Below are 21548 nucleotides of genomic sequence, written 5' to 3' on the forward strand. Positions count from 1 at the left end.
CTTTGGATACTGCTCATTTTACCTTTTTATTCATTTTTCTTGATTTTCTTGCTCAAGTCTCTCCAGTTCACATGTTATAAGTTTTGGTTATTACTTTGGTATCAACAACAAATAACAGCTGATTAAAAAAGAAGGATGAATTTCAGTTGTTTATTACAAACTATAAAAGATAGATACATATTATGCATGTCACAGGATAGAGGAAGGTTCAAAGTTTTGACAAATTTGCACTGCTTTTTGTTTGTAGCAACATGGTGACTACACCCCAAGACAATTCATTTACATACAAATTTGTGCAAAGAAAATTCATTTTTCAACTGCAACACGCATACCCCCATCAGTTCAACAAGAAGCTGCCTCTGCACATGCAGACTGGCATGCAACATTCTAACAAGCTGGTTGCATTTGCAAAGGGAAGAGCACTTATCAGCCATGCACATCCGATGAAAATGTCAAGCATATCTGAGATGTGTTCCCATTGAGTATTCAGAAGTCCCCAAGATGGGTGGGTCAGGGACTTCAATTACCTCAAACAACAGTGTAGCATCTTCTAAAATGCTGCTTGCACATAAAGCCTTACAAGTTGCAGTTAGTGCAGCAATTGCATCCTGGCAAACATAATGAAACACACAAATTTTGCATTTCAATTCTCCAGGTTATGGCAGAGGACATTTTTTTCCATGTGACTCATCTTTTTGGACAAATCGACATTTCATCTATTGGGTAAAGTAAACCACCATAATGTAAGAATTTGAGGGGTCACAAAATCCTGGCTTTGTCATCAAACATAACAGAGAGACACAGAAACTGAATGTGTTTTGTGCTGTTTCTGTTCACTAAGTTTATGGACCTTTCTTTTTTGCGGAGGAAACTGTGACAGGAATGTCACATCTTTACACGTGATGGTACCCTGCATCACTTTCAGCTTGAGGTGGCACATTATCTTAACAACACTATCCCACAACAATGGATTGGAAGAGGTGGACAACAAGAGCTTGTTCATTACTTCTGGCCTCCCAGGTCACCAGTCCACACACCTAATGATTTTTTTTTCTGTAGGGGAACTAAAAGAGAGTCTTTGTCCCACCTATAGCAGCTACTCTTCAAGAGCTGAGAAACCAAATTGTTGAAGCTGTTGATTCAATAAACAGGAACATGCTGATTTGTGTGCCAAATGAAATGGACTACCATTTTGATGTTGAGTGTATAGTATAGAGTGTGTGTGAACACAAAACTTTGAACCTCCCTCTGCCCAGTGACATGCACAATATGTTTCTGTCTTTCATAGTTGCTCTGTAATAAATAAATGAAATCTGTTCTCTCTATCTTTATAAATCACTCTGTATGTTCATAATTTTATATAACGCCTACAGTGGTACCATATTTAATATTTCACTTTGTTATTCAGTACTCAGATTATCAACAGGTGACTATTTGCAGCATTTTAACATTTCATACTATGCTGTTTGTAACCTAAATACACTCCTGGAAATGGAAAAAAGAACACATTGACACCGGTGTGTCAGACCCACCATACTTGCTCCGGACACTGCGAGAGGGCTGTACAAGCAATGATCACACGCACGGCACAGCGGACACACCAGGAACCGCGGTGTCGGCCGTCGAATGGCGCTAGCTGCGCAGCATTTGTGCACCGCCGCCGTCAGTGTCAGCCAGTTTGCCGTGGCATACGGAGCTCCATCGCAGTCTTTAACACTGGTAGCATGCCGCGACAGCGTGGACGTGAACCGTATGTGCAGTTGACGGACTTTGAGTGAGGGCGTATAGTGGGCATGCGGGAGGCTGGGTGGACGTACCGCCGAATTGCTCAACACGTGGGGCGTGAAGTCTCCACAGTACATCGATGTTGTCGCCAGTGGTCGGCGGAAGGTGCACGTGTCCGTCGACCTGGGACCGGACCACAGCGACGCACGGATGCACGCCAAGACCGTAGGATCCTACACAGTGCCGTAGGGGACCGCACCGCCACTTCCCAGCAAATTAGGGACACTGTTGCTCCTGGGGTATCGGCGAGGACCATTCGCAACCGTCTCCATGAAGCTGGGCTACGGTCCCGCACACCGTTAGGCCGTCTTCCGCTCACGCCCCAACATCATGCAGCCCGCCTCCAGTGGTGTCGCGACAGGCGTGAATGGAGGGACGAATGGAGACGTGTCGTCTTCAGCGATGAGAGTCGCTTCTGCCTTGGTGCCAATGATGGTCGTATGCGTGTTTGGCGCCGTGCAGGTGAGCGCCACAATCAGGACTGCATACGACCGAGGCACACAGGGCCAACACCCGGCATCATGGTGTGGGGAGCGATCTCTTACACTGGCTGTACACCACTGGTGATCGTCGAGGGGACACTGAATAGTGCACAGTACATCCAAACCGTCATCGAACCCATCGTTCTACCATTCCTAGACCGGCAAGGGAACTTGCTGTTCCAACAGGACAATGCACGTCCGCATGTATCCCGTGCCACCCAACGTGCTCTAGAAGGTGTAAGTCAACTACCCTGGCCAGCAAGATCTCCAGATCTGTCCCCCATTGAGCATGTTTGGGACTGGATGAAGCGTCGTCTCACGCGGTCTGCACGTCCAGCACGAACGCTGGTCCAACTGAGGCGCCAAGTGGAAATGGCATGGCAAGCCGTTCCACAGGACTACATCCAGCATCTCTACGATCGTCTCCATGGGAGAATAGCAGCCTGCATTGCTGCGAAAGGTGGATATACACTGTACTAGTGCCGACATTGTGCATGCTCTGTTGCCTGTGTCTCTGTGCCTGTGGTTCTGTCAGTGTGATCATGTGATGTATCTGACCCCAGGAATGTGTCAATAAAGTTTCCCCTTCCTGGGACAATGAATTTACGGTGTTCTTATTTCAATTTCCAGGAGTGTATTTACAAAATCAGTGATTTTTTTCATTCATTATTCTGTGTTGTACAGAGAAACTTCATACAAAGTTTCACAGTCTGTGACCTATTTAATTTTATACATAAATTTCAAAAAAAATTACAGAGCACTCACTTTATGTCTTTTGTAAGGTTTCCATAGTTGACGCTTTGTAGAAACGATGCAATCTTACTGCCTACAAGTTTTTCAATTTGTTCCAGTTGTGACACCATATCATTTGCCTTTGTGATGAGAATAAAAACATAGTTTAGTAAGAATCACAAATCCATTTGTTTGAAGAAAGTAGTGTTATCATTCTTGGACAGAAACCTTACCATATTTTGACAGCAGGAGTACATGTTTGCTAGGCAGCAGAAGTTAGCTGATAACAATTTAAAACCTGAAAACTATGAAGAAAAGTTTTATTGCTTTGTTGTTTATATATTCATTTCATTAGGAAAGCACACATATCATCCATTTCAACAAAAAATGACACACAGTTGTTTAATGTGTTTTATAAGCAAAAATTTTGTGCAATAAAACTTCCAAAAATAATTGCTACAAACTGAACATAAAGTACAAATTTAACTTGCAACGATTATTAATTTAATAACTACAAGCAGCCTCTCACAAATGACTACTTGTTCCAGCAGTGCTGATTCTCATTCTTCTGAGCATCTCTTTTTTTATTATTATAAGTCACATTGCATTTCACTTGTCCCAAATTCTTGTAAATAATCACAAGCATTTCATTTGTCTTGATTCTTGTTAACTAACTTTACAATGAAAATCAGAATTCCTATTTTTATGATTCTCTAACAACTGGACCTTAACACGTGATTTGGTTCAGTTTCTTTAGAGGAACCAACAAAGATGTATTCGAGTATTTCTTCTTCTGTTTACAACTTCTGAATGTGAAAATGAGCACTGCTCCAAAATAATTTGAGATGACAAATATTTTACTTCCTTCTAGATTATGCTTCTTCCAGGGTCATTTCATGCAAAGTCCTGTAAGATGGAGGAGAGAAACAGCTTTCCACATTGTTCTTCATTTAAACATCATGGGTGAGTAAGTTTAAAAGAGAAACTAGTGAATCTATGAACAATTGTTCTCACAATTAGTTATGTACTCCATTTTTGGAGTATGAAGTATGGTTGTCTGATGTTTCACTTCTGCATAAAATTTTCATGTATAAAACACCTTTCATTCTTGGCAGACAATATGCAAATATTCTGTACAGTCCAAATGTCCAAACAATATGTAGTAAGTTGGTTCTCATTAAAAAAGAATAAAAAATGTTATTTTTTTTAAACATCAGTCAATGAAGTCTACACTAGTCCGCAGATATATGAGTGCATTAGTAAAAACTTCAGTCAGTGAGAGAAGTAGGGTTTTAAAGGAAGTTTGGATCGGTTACCTTCCACACATTACACAGGTATTAAGTTTTTATGTAGAGTATACAAGCATCAGACTGCACAACTGAGATGGTTATCACACTAGACTCGCACTTGGGAGATGGAGGGTCTGTATGGTTCCCCTTTCTTGATTGCAGTTAACAACAGAATGCTTCCTCTAAAAAGGACAAAATCCATGTTTGTGCCAATTTCAATCTAACGGACATTCACCAATTTAATATTTCCCTTTATATACCTCACAAGAATATCAAAATGAGGGTCTGCAATACCTTCTACTAGAGTACTTAATATTTTAAACACAATTCACTAGCACAATTTGACAAATGTGGAGATGCATCAGGATACATGTACTGTGCTGTAACTTCCAGCATTACCTGCTGCTGTTATTAAGAGAAATAATGCTTTTGTCAATAGTTAATTGTTTTGATTTTACTCTGATTGTTCTTTCCTTAATGAGCAAGTTTATTATATTTATAATACCTTGGGCATTTGGGACTGTGGTACACATTTTTCACAGTGATATTTTCTTTAAGTTAATTATGAACATTGCCAGACAATGATTTACAGCAAATCCTTCCAGTCCTACAATTATTTTTTCCTCATCTAATAAGTGTATTCAAATTATCAAATCCATTGCCATCAGCTTGGACTCAATAACTGCTCCATTCATCTCTTACAATGAAACAGTTATATAAAAATTTTGAAGAGATTAGAACAACAACTTGTTCTTGAGAGTTCACAATTTCTCACACCCTTGTCTCAGCTTATTCCATGACCCTTACATTTGTTTCATTTTCAGAACGCACAGTCACTGATAAATAAATTAATATAATTACTTTCATTATTAATCGATATTGTGATGTCATTCATAAATATTTTCAGACTGACGGTAAGTCATCAGAATGAACAGCCATCTGCATCATTATCTCTGCACTGAGGTTTTTCAATCACTAGCAGCTTGTTGATACTGGGATGTGACATATCAGCATTTGAATCACAAAGTTTTGATGATTCTATATGTAGACATAGGTTGGATTGAGCAGGATTACCTATTCTTCAACTTGATGGAAAATTTTAAAATTTACTGAATAGTCTCTCAACAGAGTAGTAACAAATATCTATATTTGTAAGATGGCTTCAATAACAACACAGTCAAGTAGCAATATCATTAGTTACAATCAGTTATTTGTCATTGTTTGTTTTATTACCACCATTTTATACCTAATTCATAAAACCAACTACAAGCCAGAAATCAGTTTTTTCCCCTTTTTTGCATAGTTAACTTCTAAAATACTGGCAATTGCTAGCACAGTCAGAAAACACGTGTATGCACTTACTTCTGAATGACATCACTTCTGGATGACATAACCTTCATTCACTGAAGAACAAAAATGCTTAAAATAATTTAGGAGTAGAAGAGACCACTCAAAAAAAGGAGAGAGAGAAGCGTTGAGCCACTGGTAGGCATATGAGAAAGAATGAAAACTTTGCTATCATTGTAAAAAGTCTTTTGACAAGCTAGAGTAAAAGTGTACACACACACACACACACACACACACACACACACCTAACTGTACCATCTGGACACAATGCCAGAACTGCATGTCGGCAGGTGGATTGGGGTGATGGTTGTGTCAGATGGGGTCGGTAGAGGGAAAAAGAGGATGGAAGCTGAATGAAGGTGGATGGTGGCTTGGTTGGAAGCACCAGATCTGCAGGACAAGAATGCAGGAGAAAGTGGTGACAGCTGCAAGGGCTGGGTGTGCGATGCACAGCCACTGCTGCCATAGAGGTGTGGCACATGATGGAGATGATATGGAGGTGTGGATTGGGAGGGGATGACAGGACAGAGGAAGTGGGGAACCATTGCATACAAGGTGTAGGGACATTAGCTTAGCAGGATTTAAGCCAGAAGTACTATGGTACACAAGGATGCAATGCAAGGGTAACTCCCATCTACGTAGTTCAGAAAAGCTGGTGTTGCAGGGAAGGATCCACATGGCATGGGTTGTGAAGCAGCCATTGAGTTTGGGCACATTCTGCTCAGCAGTATATTGTTTCACTATGTGATAAATTGTGTTTATGACCACATTTTGGTAGAGGCCATTCAGTCTGGTTGACAGCTAGTTGGTGATTACTCTCACATAAAATGCCGTGCAGAAATTGCAGCAGAGCTGCTATATGACACAGCAGCTTTCACAGTGTACTGTAATGGCAATTTGGAGCATACTGCTGTCTTTCTCTGCTGAATGACATAAGGGTACATATTTCTATTAAGGAAAATTTTACTTATTATGATGTTTTAAAAATTACTTCATGAGTGTGTCTGGTATATTTTGCATGTTCATACATGGGGGTCAGAGCAACACTGCGACGTGTACTTCACCGGAAGAGGACTAGATCCTAGCTGGTCAGAGAAACACCATTGCTCACTGGCCAAAGATCTGTAGAAGAACCCGCCATTTTATTCAAGTCCCTATGTCAATTTTTTTTTTCCTAATTGTAAAAACAAAAATAGCTACATAAGGAAGTCATGCATCTTTCTGTCCTGTTCCATTCTGTTCATGTTTAGTCATGCTTGCTGATACTTGAATGAGATTAAAGTTTCATTGTGGTGAATACTGTATGCTATTATACGGGATGACAATTATTGAACTATATGAAGAAAAAACATAAATTAGTTACAAACTATGGCACGTACACACTTTATTCAAAATGTAAACATCACTACAGATATTTGGATTTTGGTTATGACATGTTCAATATACCTGCCATCATTGGCAATGATGTGCCACAAACGAATAGAGAAATTCTGCATGACCCACTGAAGTGTTGGAACATCAATGCTATCAATGACTTCCTGAATGGCTGTTTTCAGTTCAGCAATGGTTTTGGGATTATTGCTGTATACCTTGTCTTCAATATAGCCTCACAAAAAGGAATCACATGTGTTCAGATCCGGAGAACATGGTGACCATCCAATGCCCATGCCAGTGGCCTCTAGGTACCCCAGAGCCGGAATACGGTCCCCACATTGCTCCTCCAGGACATCAAATACTCTCCTGCTTCAATGGGGTCAAGTTCCATCTTGCATGAACCGCATCTTGTCAAAATCAATGTCACTCAGAATAATGGGCATGAAATCAACTTTCAAAACCTTCACGTATTGTTTGGTAGTCATTGTGCCATCACAGAATATAACACCAATTATTCTGTGACTGCAAAATGCACACTACACAGTCGCCCACTGAGGGTAAAGAGACTTCTTGATCATGAAATGAGGGTTCTCAGTCTCCCAAATGCATCAATTTTGCTTATTGATGAACCTATCCAAATGAAAGTGGGCTTTGTCTCTAAACCATGCAACATGCACATGCTAATTCCCATCATGCCCCACAGCCAACCACGCAAACCATCCAGAAGTTACGATGTTTTTATTTCATACAGTTCAATAATTGTCAAAACCAACGGGAACTTATTGTGTGGTGATAAGTATTTTAAGTGTTGAATTTCATGAAAGTAAATATCATCCTGCACCTTTTAATTTCAAATAACTATCCTGCATCATAATGGTGATCTCAGGGATTTTACAGAAAGATAAGTGATCAAAATTTTGACTGCTGCAGAAAAGATAAAGATAACAAGATCTTTGGTCACTGCATACTTGAATGAAACAAGTTACAAAGAAAATATGAAATAATTAATATTTATGAAAATAATTATGCTGTATGTGATACAGTCTGGAGAAGTTTAATACCTACAAATTGTGCTTGTGCAATTCATATATATAAATTTTAACCTACTGGAGAATTATTCGTCTGACTCTGTAAAAACACTAATGGCTGAACATTAGTGCTGAATCTCTGGTCAACACTACTGTAAAAAAACCAATAATATTTGGAATCAGATAATTTCTATCATCCATGTAATGGACACTTTCTGGATACTTATTAATACATAGTCTCACAGTGGACTTGTTGACAAAGTGGGAGTATTTATATAAGCACATGTCTGACTGTGGATAATATGTAATTTCATTATTTTTTTTAAATCGATTATTTTCATTGATACAATAACTTGGACATACGCAAACAAATTAATATGTTCATGATGCACCAGCATACGGTCGTTTAAAGTACAGCATATCACAGCAACAGGCTAGAACCCAAATAAACCAAACCAAGTTCCAGTCCTGTTCAAAAGCCTCACCTTCAGCCCAACAAGTTTAACAATGCCAGGCTCGTTACAGACCAATTCTTCATCTCCCAATCCCTACAGTGGAAACATTGCTTTGTTACCAATCCCTTCAATGAAAGCCAACATAATCCCAACATTGATTCTTGCCTTTCCAGTTCGTACTACCAGTCAACCGTGACCCTCCTTCTCCCCCACCCACCCATCCTCTGGTCACCTTCCATGGAATCCTTACCCCCAGTCTGGCCTCACCATACTTCCCTAGGTCCCTTCCCAAGAACATAAAACTCTCAACAGAAGAAAGTGCTGACATTTGCAACCTCAAAAAAGAACCCAAGTTAATCGTCCTCCCTGGAAATGAAGGCTCTACCATTATCATGCTGAATCACAGTGACTACCTGACAGAAGGCATCCACCAACTGCCTGATGTCTCCAACTCCAGGCTCTGGCATATAGATCCCACCCCAGAAGTCCAAAGTGCCCTCCAATCCTTAGTGAAATCCTTAGGGTATGTTTAAGCAGCAGCCTCATTGCTGCCACCTCATTCTTGCTTCTGGCGCATCACACCTTGCTCTTCACTGGGTGCCTTGTTACAATTACTCTGCAGCCTTACTGCTAGCCAGGAGTAATTACCATGCAGCTGTTCACAGAACTGGCAGAGAGATAGCAAAGATAACCATGGCACTGCTGAAGTGACTTCAAAGAATGATCATGGTGAAAACACAAACCAGTTTGATAGCATCATCTGGTGCCAATCATAGTGAGCAGCAATGGTAAAGGTTAAACAGGCAGGTAGGACTCAGTGGACTTGTTTCATCATCACCAGTCCACGGTAGTGAGCAGTGAGGTGGAAGCATAAATGCACTCTTAAGCCCACTCCAGAATCTCTCCCTTGAGTCCATTTTCCTCCTCACCTCAATTACTCCCCATACACCCACTTCCTTCTTGCTTTCCAAAATCCACAAACTCAACAATCCTGGATGCCCGATTGTAGCTGGATACTATATGCACAACGAAAGAAGTACCATCCTTGTTGATCAACACCAGCAACCAATTGTGCACAGCCAAGCCTCTCAGATCAAAGATACAAACATCTTCCTTCACCAACTCTTGATCATTTCCATCCCATTACCACCTGGATTCTACTCGTCACTGTTGATGTCACCGTACCTGCGACCTTGCCATTGTCGACCACCCCCTCTTCCAATGTACTTCTGATCCAAACCCACTGTCTCATTCATTACATATCTTGCCAATGATGTCCACACACACAACTACAACAAATCCACAGCATAGCCATGACCATCTTCATGGCACTCTCCCATGCCAACCTCTTTATTGGCCACCTAGGAGAAACCTTCCCAGCCTCCCAAATCCCTTGTCTGGTGCTTCCTTCACTGACTCTCCACCATCCCTACTTCTTTATCTTCTGGATTCCTACTCACCACTGTTGACACCATTTCCTTATAGACCAACATCCCTCATGCCCATGGTCTTGCCAGTAGTGAACACTACCTCTCCCAACGTCTTTCAGACACCAAACCCACTACCTCATTCCTCATACACCTTAATAACTTTATCCTAACATACAACTACTTCTCCTTTGAGGGGAAAGTATACAAATAAATCCAAGGCACAGCCATGGGCACCTGCATGGTACCCTTCTTTGCACACCTGTTTATAGCCGTTGTAAAAGACACCTTCCTAGCCACCCACAACCGCAAACCTCTAGTCTGGTTCATGGTCACTGATGATATCTTCATGATTAAAATACAGAGCCAAGACACCCTATCCTATTCCTCCACAACCTCAACACCTTCTCTCTCATTTCTCTACCAAACATGCCATCTTCCTGGGTGTTGACATCCACCTCTGTGGCTGCCTCATCCATGCCTCTGTCTATATTAAGCCCATTAATCACCAAGAGTACATGCATTTCAACAAATGTAACCCATTCCAATGAAAAATCACACCCATATAGTTTGTGCACCCATGAGCAGCATACCTACAGTGGCAAGAATTCCCATGCCCAATATGCTGGCGGCCTCAAAAAGGGCTCCAGACTTCAAAGATGAAATATGCCCCCCCCCCCCCCCCCCCCAAACCTAGTCCACAAACAGATTTCCTTTGCCATATCCTCAGATACCCCTAATGTTGAAACTGTTCCCAAAAATCAGCTGAATAGGGTACCCACTCACCATCCAGTATCAATCCTGGCTGGAGAAACGAACCATATTATTCACCAAGGCTTGATTATCTATCTTCATGCCCAGAAATGAGGAACAATATTCCACTGCCCACCCAATCTACTCAATATCCATGTCCATCCTTATGTGAATCGCATTCCCAACCTCTTGTTGCAGGCCTCATATCCCTGCAGCAGACAACCCTACTGCAAGACTCCCATTTACTCACACAGCACATACCACCCCAATCCAGTCATGGGCTTATCCTACCCCACCACAAGCAGGGCCACCTGTGAAATCAGCTATATCTCTACTAGCTCTGCTGCAATTTCTGCACAACATTTTATGTGAACATGACCACCACCCAGCTTTCCATTACAATAAATGGCCAACAACATAGTTGACCACCTGCTGCTGACCACAACCACCTGCTGGAATGGGTGTGCTCTAGCTCGTCAAAGGATTTCTTCCAAAAGCTAGCATGCTTATCAATGAAGAGTCAATAGCTGCTTCACAATCCATGCTATCTGGATCCTTCCCTCCAGCATCAGCTTTTCTGAACTATGTAGATTGGAATTATCCTTGAAACACATCCTTTGCTTCTGTACTCCTCAGCTCAATCTCCATTAATACATTGACCCCACACCATCTACCCAACCATCCCCTTCCTATATCCTGTCACTCCCTCCCAATCCATGCCTCCATGTCATCTTCTTCATGTGTTGCACTCCACTGGCTCCAGTGCCTTAGTGTCACATGCCTAACCCACGCACTTGCCACCTTCCTCTCCCACACTAAAGGATTTCTTTATCAAAGTTCTTATTCTTCCTTGCATGTCTGTTGACAACTCAATGCTTTTGCTATTTGGTGATTTGTCTCCTTTACTCCTAAATTATTTTCATTCTGGCAGAACATTCCTTACTATAAAAAAGGTTAAAAATTGGACATAGTTGTAGTACACAACACTACGTCTCTTCAAATAGAACGATATTAATGATCTACACATCACCTTCCAAAATTTGAAATTCATGAAAATTTATTATTACTGTAATCTGAAAAATGGTTAATTTTAACTGCATCCCTGAGGTAATGCATATCCCTATCTTGTTTGTTCTGATCTTTTTAATGAAGGACTTTTAAAATAAATTGTGGAAATTAAAATTTAAATATTTTTTTAAAAGTTCTTTCTACCTCTTTTTCTAGCTCTTCTTTTTTAGCACTTCATTTGTCAAAAAAATTATTATTCATTTGTTGCTTTGTTGAAAATATTATTAGTCATTTGTTGCTTCTACTTTGAAAAATATGAACTCAATACTTACAGTAAATTTGTCTGTCTGCATCAGCTGACTCAACCATTTTTCTGCACACATTTCTGCTGGAGTGATATAACTAGAAAAATGCTCAACAGGAAGTGTTATAGAACTCCTTGTTTGATGGACAATTCTTTGGTGCTTTGCAATTATTATAGCTTGGTTAATTAATGAAAATAGTGCTGCACCGTGTTCATGAGCAAAGGTTGATATTTCATCTGACGCAGAAGTGCAATGCAGATGAAACTGTAACAACCTCATAAGCACTGGATACATGTCCCTGAAAATGTACACCAATTAGTATCAAATAGATTAAATAACACAGAAATACTTGAGTTATACACACATGATGTACTTGCATGAAAGTCTGTGTTGCTAGATTGTAGGCCAAAAGTGTCTGCCACAAGTACAGACTTTGCAGACTCAGTCGCAATGCTTCACTTTGAGGCAAAGCACACTCCCTGCAATATAAATGAAAAGTCTGTAAACAGATATCACGTGGAAACAAATTGTTTCAAAAGAGTATGAAGTTTTTGCCTTATAATGATAAAGCCTTAACCAAATGCATCTGCTGTTGAATACAAAGCTTCACATGACGAAGTCATCTGGTGAAGTGCAAGTTATACACTGTGAAACTGTAGTTCAGAAACTGTTACATGGCCAAACGTGTTTTATAAAACTGTAGTGATTAAAGAAAATGTGTAAAGTATGTAATCAGACAGGGAAAAATGAAAATTATAACATTGTTTTTATATTCAATATATGTATTTAGAATCTATTTTAGGAATAATGTCCACTGACTGTCAGAATTTCAATTTTTTTAGGTTCTTACTTTCTATAAATGTTTCAGAGGAAAAATCTTGAACATCAGAGTTTTGAGTGATGACTTAAGGCTTCTTGTCATGACCTGATGAAATGGTCACAGGTTGAGCCTCACCCGAGTCTTTGAATGCCTGACAATGGAGCTTTCACTTTGAAATATTCAGAGTGTTTGACTATGCAGGTAGCAACAAAAATAGTGGATAGAGGACAATGAAACAAGCAATAATACTAATAAATGTAGGATCAAAAACCCATGATTTCATCAATATGGCATATGCATAAGTCAAGTTATACCAATGTTACAACACTGTCAATGTGTAAAGCTACATTTTATTTTGAAATACTGCTAGTGAGCCATAGATTACAAAGTGGTAAACTGCAATTGCTTGATTTTATCATGATTCATAATACCTAAGGACTTGTAGATAGCATTTCGACAATAAGAGTTCCGGTCATGGCTCACCAACACCATGACTCCCATGTCCCCCTGACATGAACCTGCTGTTCTTTTTGTGTGGGGATATTTAAAAGCTTGGTGTATTCCAGCCCTGTTGTTAATGCCAGTGGTCTCTGGTAATGCACTGTGGATGGTTATCAATGCAGTCAGAACACCACTGGGATTTTGAACGTGTACAGGCATCAGTGGGGGGACATGCTGAAGCCTGTTTTCACATGAACATGAAACACTTATTATAATACGTTTGTCCTCAAGAGCATATCTGCAGTTCAGTTCCTCAGGGACTCTGTTATAAGATGTTCATGAACTTTGTCATAATAAGTCACATTTTGGTTTCCAGACCTATTACTTGCCTGTTTCTCTGTCCTCTACTCGCCTCTTTTGTTTGAACCCGTAATAGTCATATTCTCAGTATGTAGAAAATAAAAATTTTAATAAACAATACAAAATGATTAGAATGCAGACAATAAATTGACTTTTATTTGTAAAATATATTAAAAACAAAAACACATATTACTAATGTATCACACTAATATGTACTATATATTTGGTTGTGAGCCAAAAAGGCGATCATCAGACAACTTAGGTCTGAACAGATAGTTCTCACATCATCACTGAGAGCTTCTAGCTGTATGACCACTGTTATTTCCAAAAATATGTGTCGATTTGAAGATTATGCATCCACATCAAAAACACAAATGAGAGTGCTTCAATGTGATGTGTCTACAAAACAATAAATATTATATAGTCATGTACTGAATGTTACACACTCTACAGATATGAGTATAAATCCTTAAATGAACTTACTAACTGATCCACCACATGGTAATTCACAAGTTATCAAGATAGTAGTAAAAGTTCTAAACCATACACAAACTGATAATCTGTTATTAGCATTTTCAAATACACAAAAAAGCAGGTATGTACAAATAAACCTGATACTACCTTGTACTCAAAGATTAAAATCATTTGAATATAAAGGCCAAAACAGAATGCCTACTGGTTACTAGCACTGATTAATCTGTTTGTATATGTCTTAGAGACTTTCTAATACCTGTTTACTTCTGGAATTCAGTACTGTTTAGGTCAATCAATCAGTGGGTTTAGGAACTTACACTCAAATCTTAAAAGACTACAAGAGATTTATTGTTTTGTACCAATGTCAAATTGAAGAATTGCTATTTGTGTTTTTTGTATAAAAGCATAATGTTCAAATCATCTCATATGTTTGGACATAATAGTCTTTCACAACTAGAATCTCTCACTAGTGTTGTGTGGACTGTCTGTTCAGTCTTTATCTGATGATGGCCTAGAAAACCGAAGTTGTTTACAACAAAATATAAAATTATTATTATTGTGGGACATTAATACTAAGTGGTGCGCCTTTAATGTGTATATGTTCCTCCAGGTATTGATGGAATATTCCATAATTGTCATAAAATATATATTTTTGACTGTCTCTGTGGACATATGAAACTATTATGGATTCGTTAAAAAATTTTAAAAAATTAATGTAATATTATACTATCTCTGTTGGCTTGAGCTATACACATCTACAAAACATAGGGCTTAGTTGACATTGAAAGTGAGCAAATAGATTAATTTCACTGGGAACAAGAAATATTTGTCATACATTGACCTACCAACTCACACCCTCCTCTCCTTCTCTGTCTCACTTTTACCCTACCACTCACCCCCTCCCCATCCAAACACAAATGTAATTTTCTGTAAATACAATTATAAACGGGTATATCCCTGGAAATGGAAACTTCAAGACGTAGAGAATCTCAGACATGCAGCTACAACAAACTGAGTCTCTACAGTACAATATCAAAGAACAACCACTATCGCTCGACTGCTTTATGTTTTTAATACGGACAAAAGCTAGTTTACTAGGTATACTGTTTACATTCTTTTATCACCCAATTTACATTGATTCACGTCATTTGACACCTACTCAAGGAAACCATTTACCTACACTGATAAAAACAATGATGGAACAATTCAAAATATCACAATATACCCAACAGAATAAGGGAATATACTGTGTTGGGACAACCTGGAATTACTGAAGTGTCTCAGCAAAACCATTAACTGGATGATGACCTATTGGTATAACACAAGCTGGTTAGGCACAGCACAAGGTATCAACTGGTAATGGAGTGGCATAAAGTGCAAATTCATGACTTTGGGCTCACTTCAAAAATGTAACATATTCAAAGAATCCCACATTTACATTCAGAACAAACATTATGTCTTGTTCACAGATGGGCAGTTTAGGTGGCTCCAGGCACCTCATCTGCAATAATACTTGCAGAATTGCTACCCAAATAGCCCACATCATTTGCCTAAAGGTGATTACTATGAAAATAGGCCCACACTATCAGTCTCATTAACAACACAAAACTTTACTACCCAAAGGTACTGGAAAGAGAAATCCTATGATTGAGGGCATAACAAATGAAACCTTACGTTGTCCTCAAACACAATGCATTTTAACACTGAATGCAACAAGTAAAACTGGCACTGAAGCAAGCACAAATCATGAAACAATCCCATATTTTCAGATGAAACACATTAACATCAAAAAAGTTGACTGGTGGTTTGCAAGAATATCAGTATTGGTTGATGCAAAGCACTCTATACCAGTTAAAATTTCTCTTTGATGTTTCAAACCTGCAGGAGCAAGATTCTCTGACCATTCTGCATTGTGCTTGTTTAATTACAGAATTTCTTCTTGTTGTGAGCAACAATAATCATCACCACTGAACTCCATTGGAGGGCAACTGAAATGCTACTTCCAGCTTTCACAGTGATTGTACCTCTTGGATGTATTGCAGCTCTAAAAAAAAAAACTTGTTCTTGAAGAATTACAAAACAGTTACGCAAAGTTTTGAAGGGAATAATGGACTTTTTTTGCCATTCTGTGGGGTTCAGTCAGATAGTCGCAACTGTTGTATTGTGGAAGAAGTGGCACGAGCACCCTTATTACCCCTTGTCCGAGAAATGCATCTTCTGAACTGAGACCAACAGGTTATTTCTGCAACATCTGGTTGAAAAGCAGCAATTTGATTTTGAAGTGTTAGTTTTAATCATAAAATTAATGAAAAGTGTGACCCAACTAAAAAGATAATGTTGTAAAAGGTGTAGATTTATAATGTGATGTGAAGCCAAGCAACAGAATCAATTTTTGACATTGGTTACAACATCTGTAATAAGTACATGGAGACTTTAAAGTAAACTCCTATTTAATTAAATTTAATTTCCAAATCTTAAATAAAATACTGAATTACCATAAAAGGAATGTTACAGAATACTAATCAAATTATCACTAGAACATACCTAGGATCTATGCTTATGTAGCTGATCAAAACATCATGCATTTGGTATAAAGAACATAAATCACTGGCGGCATTACGTGATCCAGATGCTAAAACTCTTACAAATTTGAGAGCTTCTACAAGTGGAACTCCATAAACAGATGTCATATCCTGTGGTTTTGTTCCACCAACTGCAAGAAGAATTTCCTTCAGCGTAAGAACAAAATTTTCCAATTACTTTAAAAGTATACAGAACGGTTAAGATAAACATCTCAAAAACACTGTCAAATATAAAGACAATAAAAAGCCCAATCTGTCAATACCAATTAATCTCCAATCCTTTGGAAGGAAGTTCTTAACAATGATAGATATTAGCCTTGGGCATGACGCTATGGCCAACACCGACTCGTGGGAATGTCTTGCTATTCTTGTCAAAATTTCCAAAGCAGCAATTACAGCTTTTGGACCTGGCTTCAAAGTCTCTAAAATATATCTGAAATATTACAAATAAAGATACAATCTTTCTGTTACATGCTATTGAACTCAATGAAACAAACAAGATTTAAATGCTGTTATTGACATGTTTCAGCTACAATACATGTTCATGAAATGATATAACACAATTAATAAGCCAAGGTAGTCTTGAAATAAAAATTAATGAACATTTGAGAAAGAACAGTAGCATCTTATCCGCAAAGGTAAAATGTGACAGCAATGACTCTAAGTATTATCCAGTTTTCTTGCAGGCAGATACATTTATCATGACTTATAAGAGCATCCCTCATTGCATTAACCCATATATCTTCCTTCATTGAATGAAAAAAGTCATAGCAAATAACGTAATTCAGAGAAAAGACTTATAAAAATGAAAATAATCAATTTTTGACAATATACTGTAACTGGATAGATAAAAATATCCACTCACCAAGTGGTGGAAGGAGAAAACACATATAAAAAAGGTTTATGCATGCAAGCTTTTGGAGCCTGTGGCTGCTTCTTCTGGCAGAAAGGTTGAAGAGGAAGGAAGATGGGTGAAGGAAAAAGCCTGGAGAGGTTTAAGAAAAGGGATAGAGTTTGGAAAAGTCACCCTGAACCCCAGGTCAGGGGAGATTTATCAGATGGGATGAGAAGGAAATTCCATCTGGTAAGTCTCCCCTGACCTGGGGTTCCGAGTGACTTTTATGAACTCTACCCAATCTGTTTCCTTCAGTCCTCTCTCCTTCCCCTTCAACTGTTTTGCCAGGAGGCACCACTGGCTCCAAAAGCTTGCATATGTAAAACTTGTTTTATATGTGTGCTCTCCTACCACTGCTTGGTGAGCAGATTTTTTATCTATCCAATTACAGGATGCACTTAAATTGATATGAATTTCAGCAAATTGTGAGGATTTGCTAACAACACTTACACTAATCCTAAATAAAGGAATAATGATCTTTTGTGTTCACCATCTCCCTTAATGGTGAAATTTGCAATGATTATTTTTATTTCTTTATTATTATGTCACATATAAGGTGTCATGCCTGGTTTTGACTTATTACTAAGTCATTATCAGATGATTTCAATACATTACACAGCTACTCATCAACTGAAGAGGCCCAGAGAGGTGCACTCAATGTGAATGTACCTGCATTCTGTTATTAGTAGCCTACATGATGAATATTGTTTCCATGACTTAAAATTACACAATAATTGTACAAGTTTTACTTTATCTACTGTGGGCATTTATGCACAAAATATTTTGTTTGACTCCCTACAAAGGATAAAAGTTGCAATGCTACACAGTTTTCCTGTTTTAGTCAAACTGACTTCTCTTTTATTATGGAAATCACTTACTGTATTTTTTACAGAACATAGCAGTAGGATAGCCACAGTGATGTTTTGCAACGCAGTACAGCATGTGTCAAACTTTTCTAGGCCAGGTTGCAATCATCATAAGGAGAGAGGCTCTCCATATGCACTGATAAAGAACACACATTCTGTAGCTGAACAACAACATGTCAATGTACCTATCACAGCTACACACTTCTTTCACACAGCTGATTTCCCTAAACCCAAATCAACAAAGATTTTCTATCATCATATTAAATACTGTAAAGGAATTAACATAAAGATGAACCACAAAACATCACGCACTGAGGCTGACATGCTCTCATCAGAGATATGCACTACCAATGTAGTTTCCACCTACTTCTCCACTTGTCAGCATTAATTTTCTTTGTGGGCCTTTAGCTTGTTGCTTGGTGGTGTAAGAAAGACAAATCATCAAAAGCAGTTAAGCTGCAGAATCAATTCATTTCTAAAGTGACAATATCTGTCAACATGAAATGAAAGTGGAGATGATATGATAGTATAAAAAAATGATAGGGAGAAATCGCAAGACGAGCAACAAAAACTGATATAAATTTTATGAAGTAATCTGAGCAATAAACCACCCAAGTCTATAAAGTAATTTAATTTCAGTGACTTGAGCAGGGATAGTGTTATTACCATGTAACATGATGCTGTGCAAAAGACTACAACAAATAATAAAATATGGGCAAAATGACATTCCATTACAAATACACTAAACATTCTTGACATCATAAAAATTAGTTTGTTTGCTTCATATAATTTAGAAAATACAAGTACTGTACCAAAGATATTCAGTCACACTCCAGTTTTTGGTGATGAGGTTATTTTGTTTCCGCATATGTTCCATGAGTACGATGGATTCGGTGTTGGTTCAGTTACAACAACAACAACAACAACAGCAGCAGTCTGAGCAGCAACAATGACAGTCTGAGCAACTACATCACCAGTTAGATTTGTTTCATCAGTTGATTACAAATTCTCACAGGCCATGGCCCCTCCGCCACTACCCTTTGCACATCCAACTGCTCCCCCAGCTTTTCCACAGTTCCAAGAAGAAAAAGAAGATTGGGACTTGTAGATGTGATGTTTGCAGCTACTTTCACAGAATTTCAGTTAGAGGACTTGCCAGCAAAAAATATTTTGGTTATCTTTTTTCCATTGAATTGAGCACGAAACATTTAATCTTCTTCAGAAACTTGTTCCATTGAAGAATCCACTGGCACTGCCATTTTCTGAACTGTATGAGTTGCTCAGCACCTGTTATCTTCAGCAAACCGACATTGTTGCTTCCCATATGGAGTTTCACCAGCAACAAAATAAAGTGGGCCACTGCCATCAAGCACCGGTGACCAACCTCTGCAGTTAAAGTAAGCAATGTAAATTTACTTGTGCTCTTTGTAATCAGTCCTATGTCAACTCTCTGACACATGATGTCCGTTCTACTCCAGACAGGGTGGTACATTGCGCAGCTTTGCTTTTAGAAGATCCTAGAGTAGAAATGGTTCTGGCTATCGCTCAGGTGTTTAAGTTGTCTCGAGCTACCGTGAAACAGTTTTAGGACATTACAGACATTGCGTCAGTGCTTGCATTTCCACAGAAAAGGCATCATACACCAACACCGTCATCTTACTCAATGGGTTCACATTGTTCACTGTTGGATGGTGCCCTCTTCCGATGCGTGTTCCCTTCGTATCCTGATTGTTTCCGTGTGCACACCCATAGTTGCTGTCCACACTGGCAGGCACAGTGTACAGCTTGTCATAAACACAGCCGGATGGCAGCTGTTTGCCATGGCTTCCTATGGCCAGTACTTGGTTATGGACATGGAGTTTACGTAAGTCCATAGTGTTACACCAGTGCACAACTGGAAGCTCAGCATTCCCAGCAACATCTACATTATGTTTCACATTCATCTACAGCTGTTGAATCTTGAAACCTATCATTGCTTGGGTTGCCCAGCTTTTTCCTCGGAAGATCATTTGGTTGGTTATGATAAGCAGCCCATTCCTGTCTGTGGTCAGTTAAAGACTGATGTTGCGAATCAGCATGTCATGGGGGAACTCACACTTTTGGTGTTTGACAGTGACAAGTCAGAAAAGATTTTCGGTTTTGGAGCATTCAGGGTTTTTTAAGTTCACACTCAGGATTCTGTGTTTCTTGTTTCTGACTGTATTCCATTCCAGAAACTGGATGGGCTCTGTTTTCACCTGGATGGGGTGTCCCACAGGACTATGAACCTCACATCACCCTTAAACCGACAGACATTCCCAAGTTTTGTTGTGCTCAGCCTATTACTGTTGCTCTGTTACTGCCACTCCAGGATGAATTAGACAGGTTGCAAGACCTAGGTATCATTAAGCCAGTTCTTTCTATATAGTGGGGTAAACCTATGGTAGTTATTTGTATGCCTATGAGGAAGCTTAGTTTGTGCAGCCATAAGAACTAGCTACACCCTCACTGAGGTGCTGAACCACATCTTCCACAGCTATAGCAGCTAACAGCATGGAGCCCTTCCACAAACGCTGACGGCACAGCTTCTCATTGTCACCACATGCCAGGTCATTACCACACCCGTATAACCATCGTCTGGGACATTTCAGCTGTATGCCCTGCCGGACGCACAGCACCAACACTTCTTCAAGTAATTGTGAACCAATGGAGGTGAACACCAAACAACCACAAGCTGCCATCACACTGCTGCTGCTGTAGCCACTGCCAGAGGTGCCAGCACTGGATGAGTGTTACCTGTGGCACACCACAAGCATGGCCTTGCTCCCTTGTGCTTTAGCTGTGCTAGGTGAAGATTCACTGACTATATTTGAAAGTTACATGTTATTGTAGGATGAACACTGGACTGGTCGTGTATTCTTCAATTAATGTTCTCTTATCTTGTGTATTTCTGGTGCTCAGCTCACCACCATTGTCTATATTTGTGTGCTATTGTTCTTGTTGCTGGTTTTGTTAGATATTACAGTTATTTTACTTTCAAGTCGTTTAATGAGTAAGCTGTTCATACAATTTAAGGATTAAAGGCAATAAATCACCATATAGCTGAGATACTAAGTTGCCGATACACAAAGAAACAAGACAGAGAA

General features: G+C 39.1%; 1 protein-coding gene across 1 annotated transcript in view; it reads right to left on the minus strand.

Moving 5' to 3' along the window:
• LOC126481061 (RNA polymerase II-associated protein 1) overlaps positions 1-21548 on the minus strand; it is a 199529-nt gene that overhangs the window by 59508 nt on the left and 118473 nt on the right. Inside the window, exons 9-14 of the mRNA XM_050104543.1 lie at positions 16926-17095; positions 16625-16793; positions 12363-12464; positions 12013-12283; positions 3233-3304; positions 3033-3139 (exon numbers count right to left, since the gene is read on the minus strand). Coding sequence (XP_049960500.1) covers positions 3033-3139; positions 3233-3304; positions 12013-12283; positions 12363-12464; positions 16625-16793; positions 16926-17095 — 891 coding nt within the window. The remainder of the gene's footprint in view (positions 1-3032; positions 3140-3232; positions 3305-12012; positions 12284-12362; positions 12465-16624; positions 16794-16925; positions 17096-21548) is intronic.

This window comes from Schistocerca serialis, chromosome 5 (assembly GCF_023864345.2).
Source record: "Schistocerca serialis cubense isolate TAMUIC-IGC-003099 chromosome 5, iqSchSeri2.2, whole genome shotgun sequence".
Lineage (NCBI taxonomy): Eukaryota > Metazoa > Arthropoda > Insecta > Orthoptera > Acrididae > Schistocerca > Schistocerca serialis.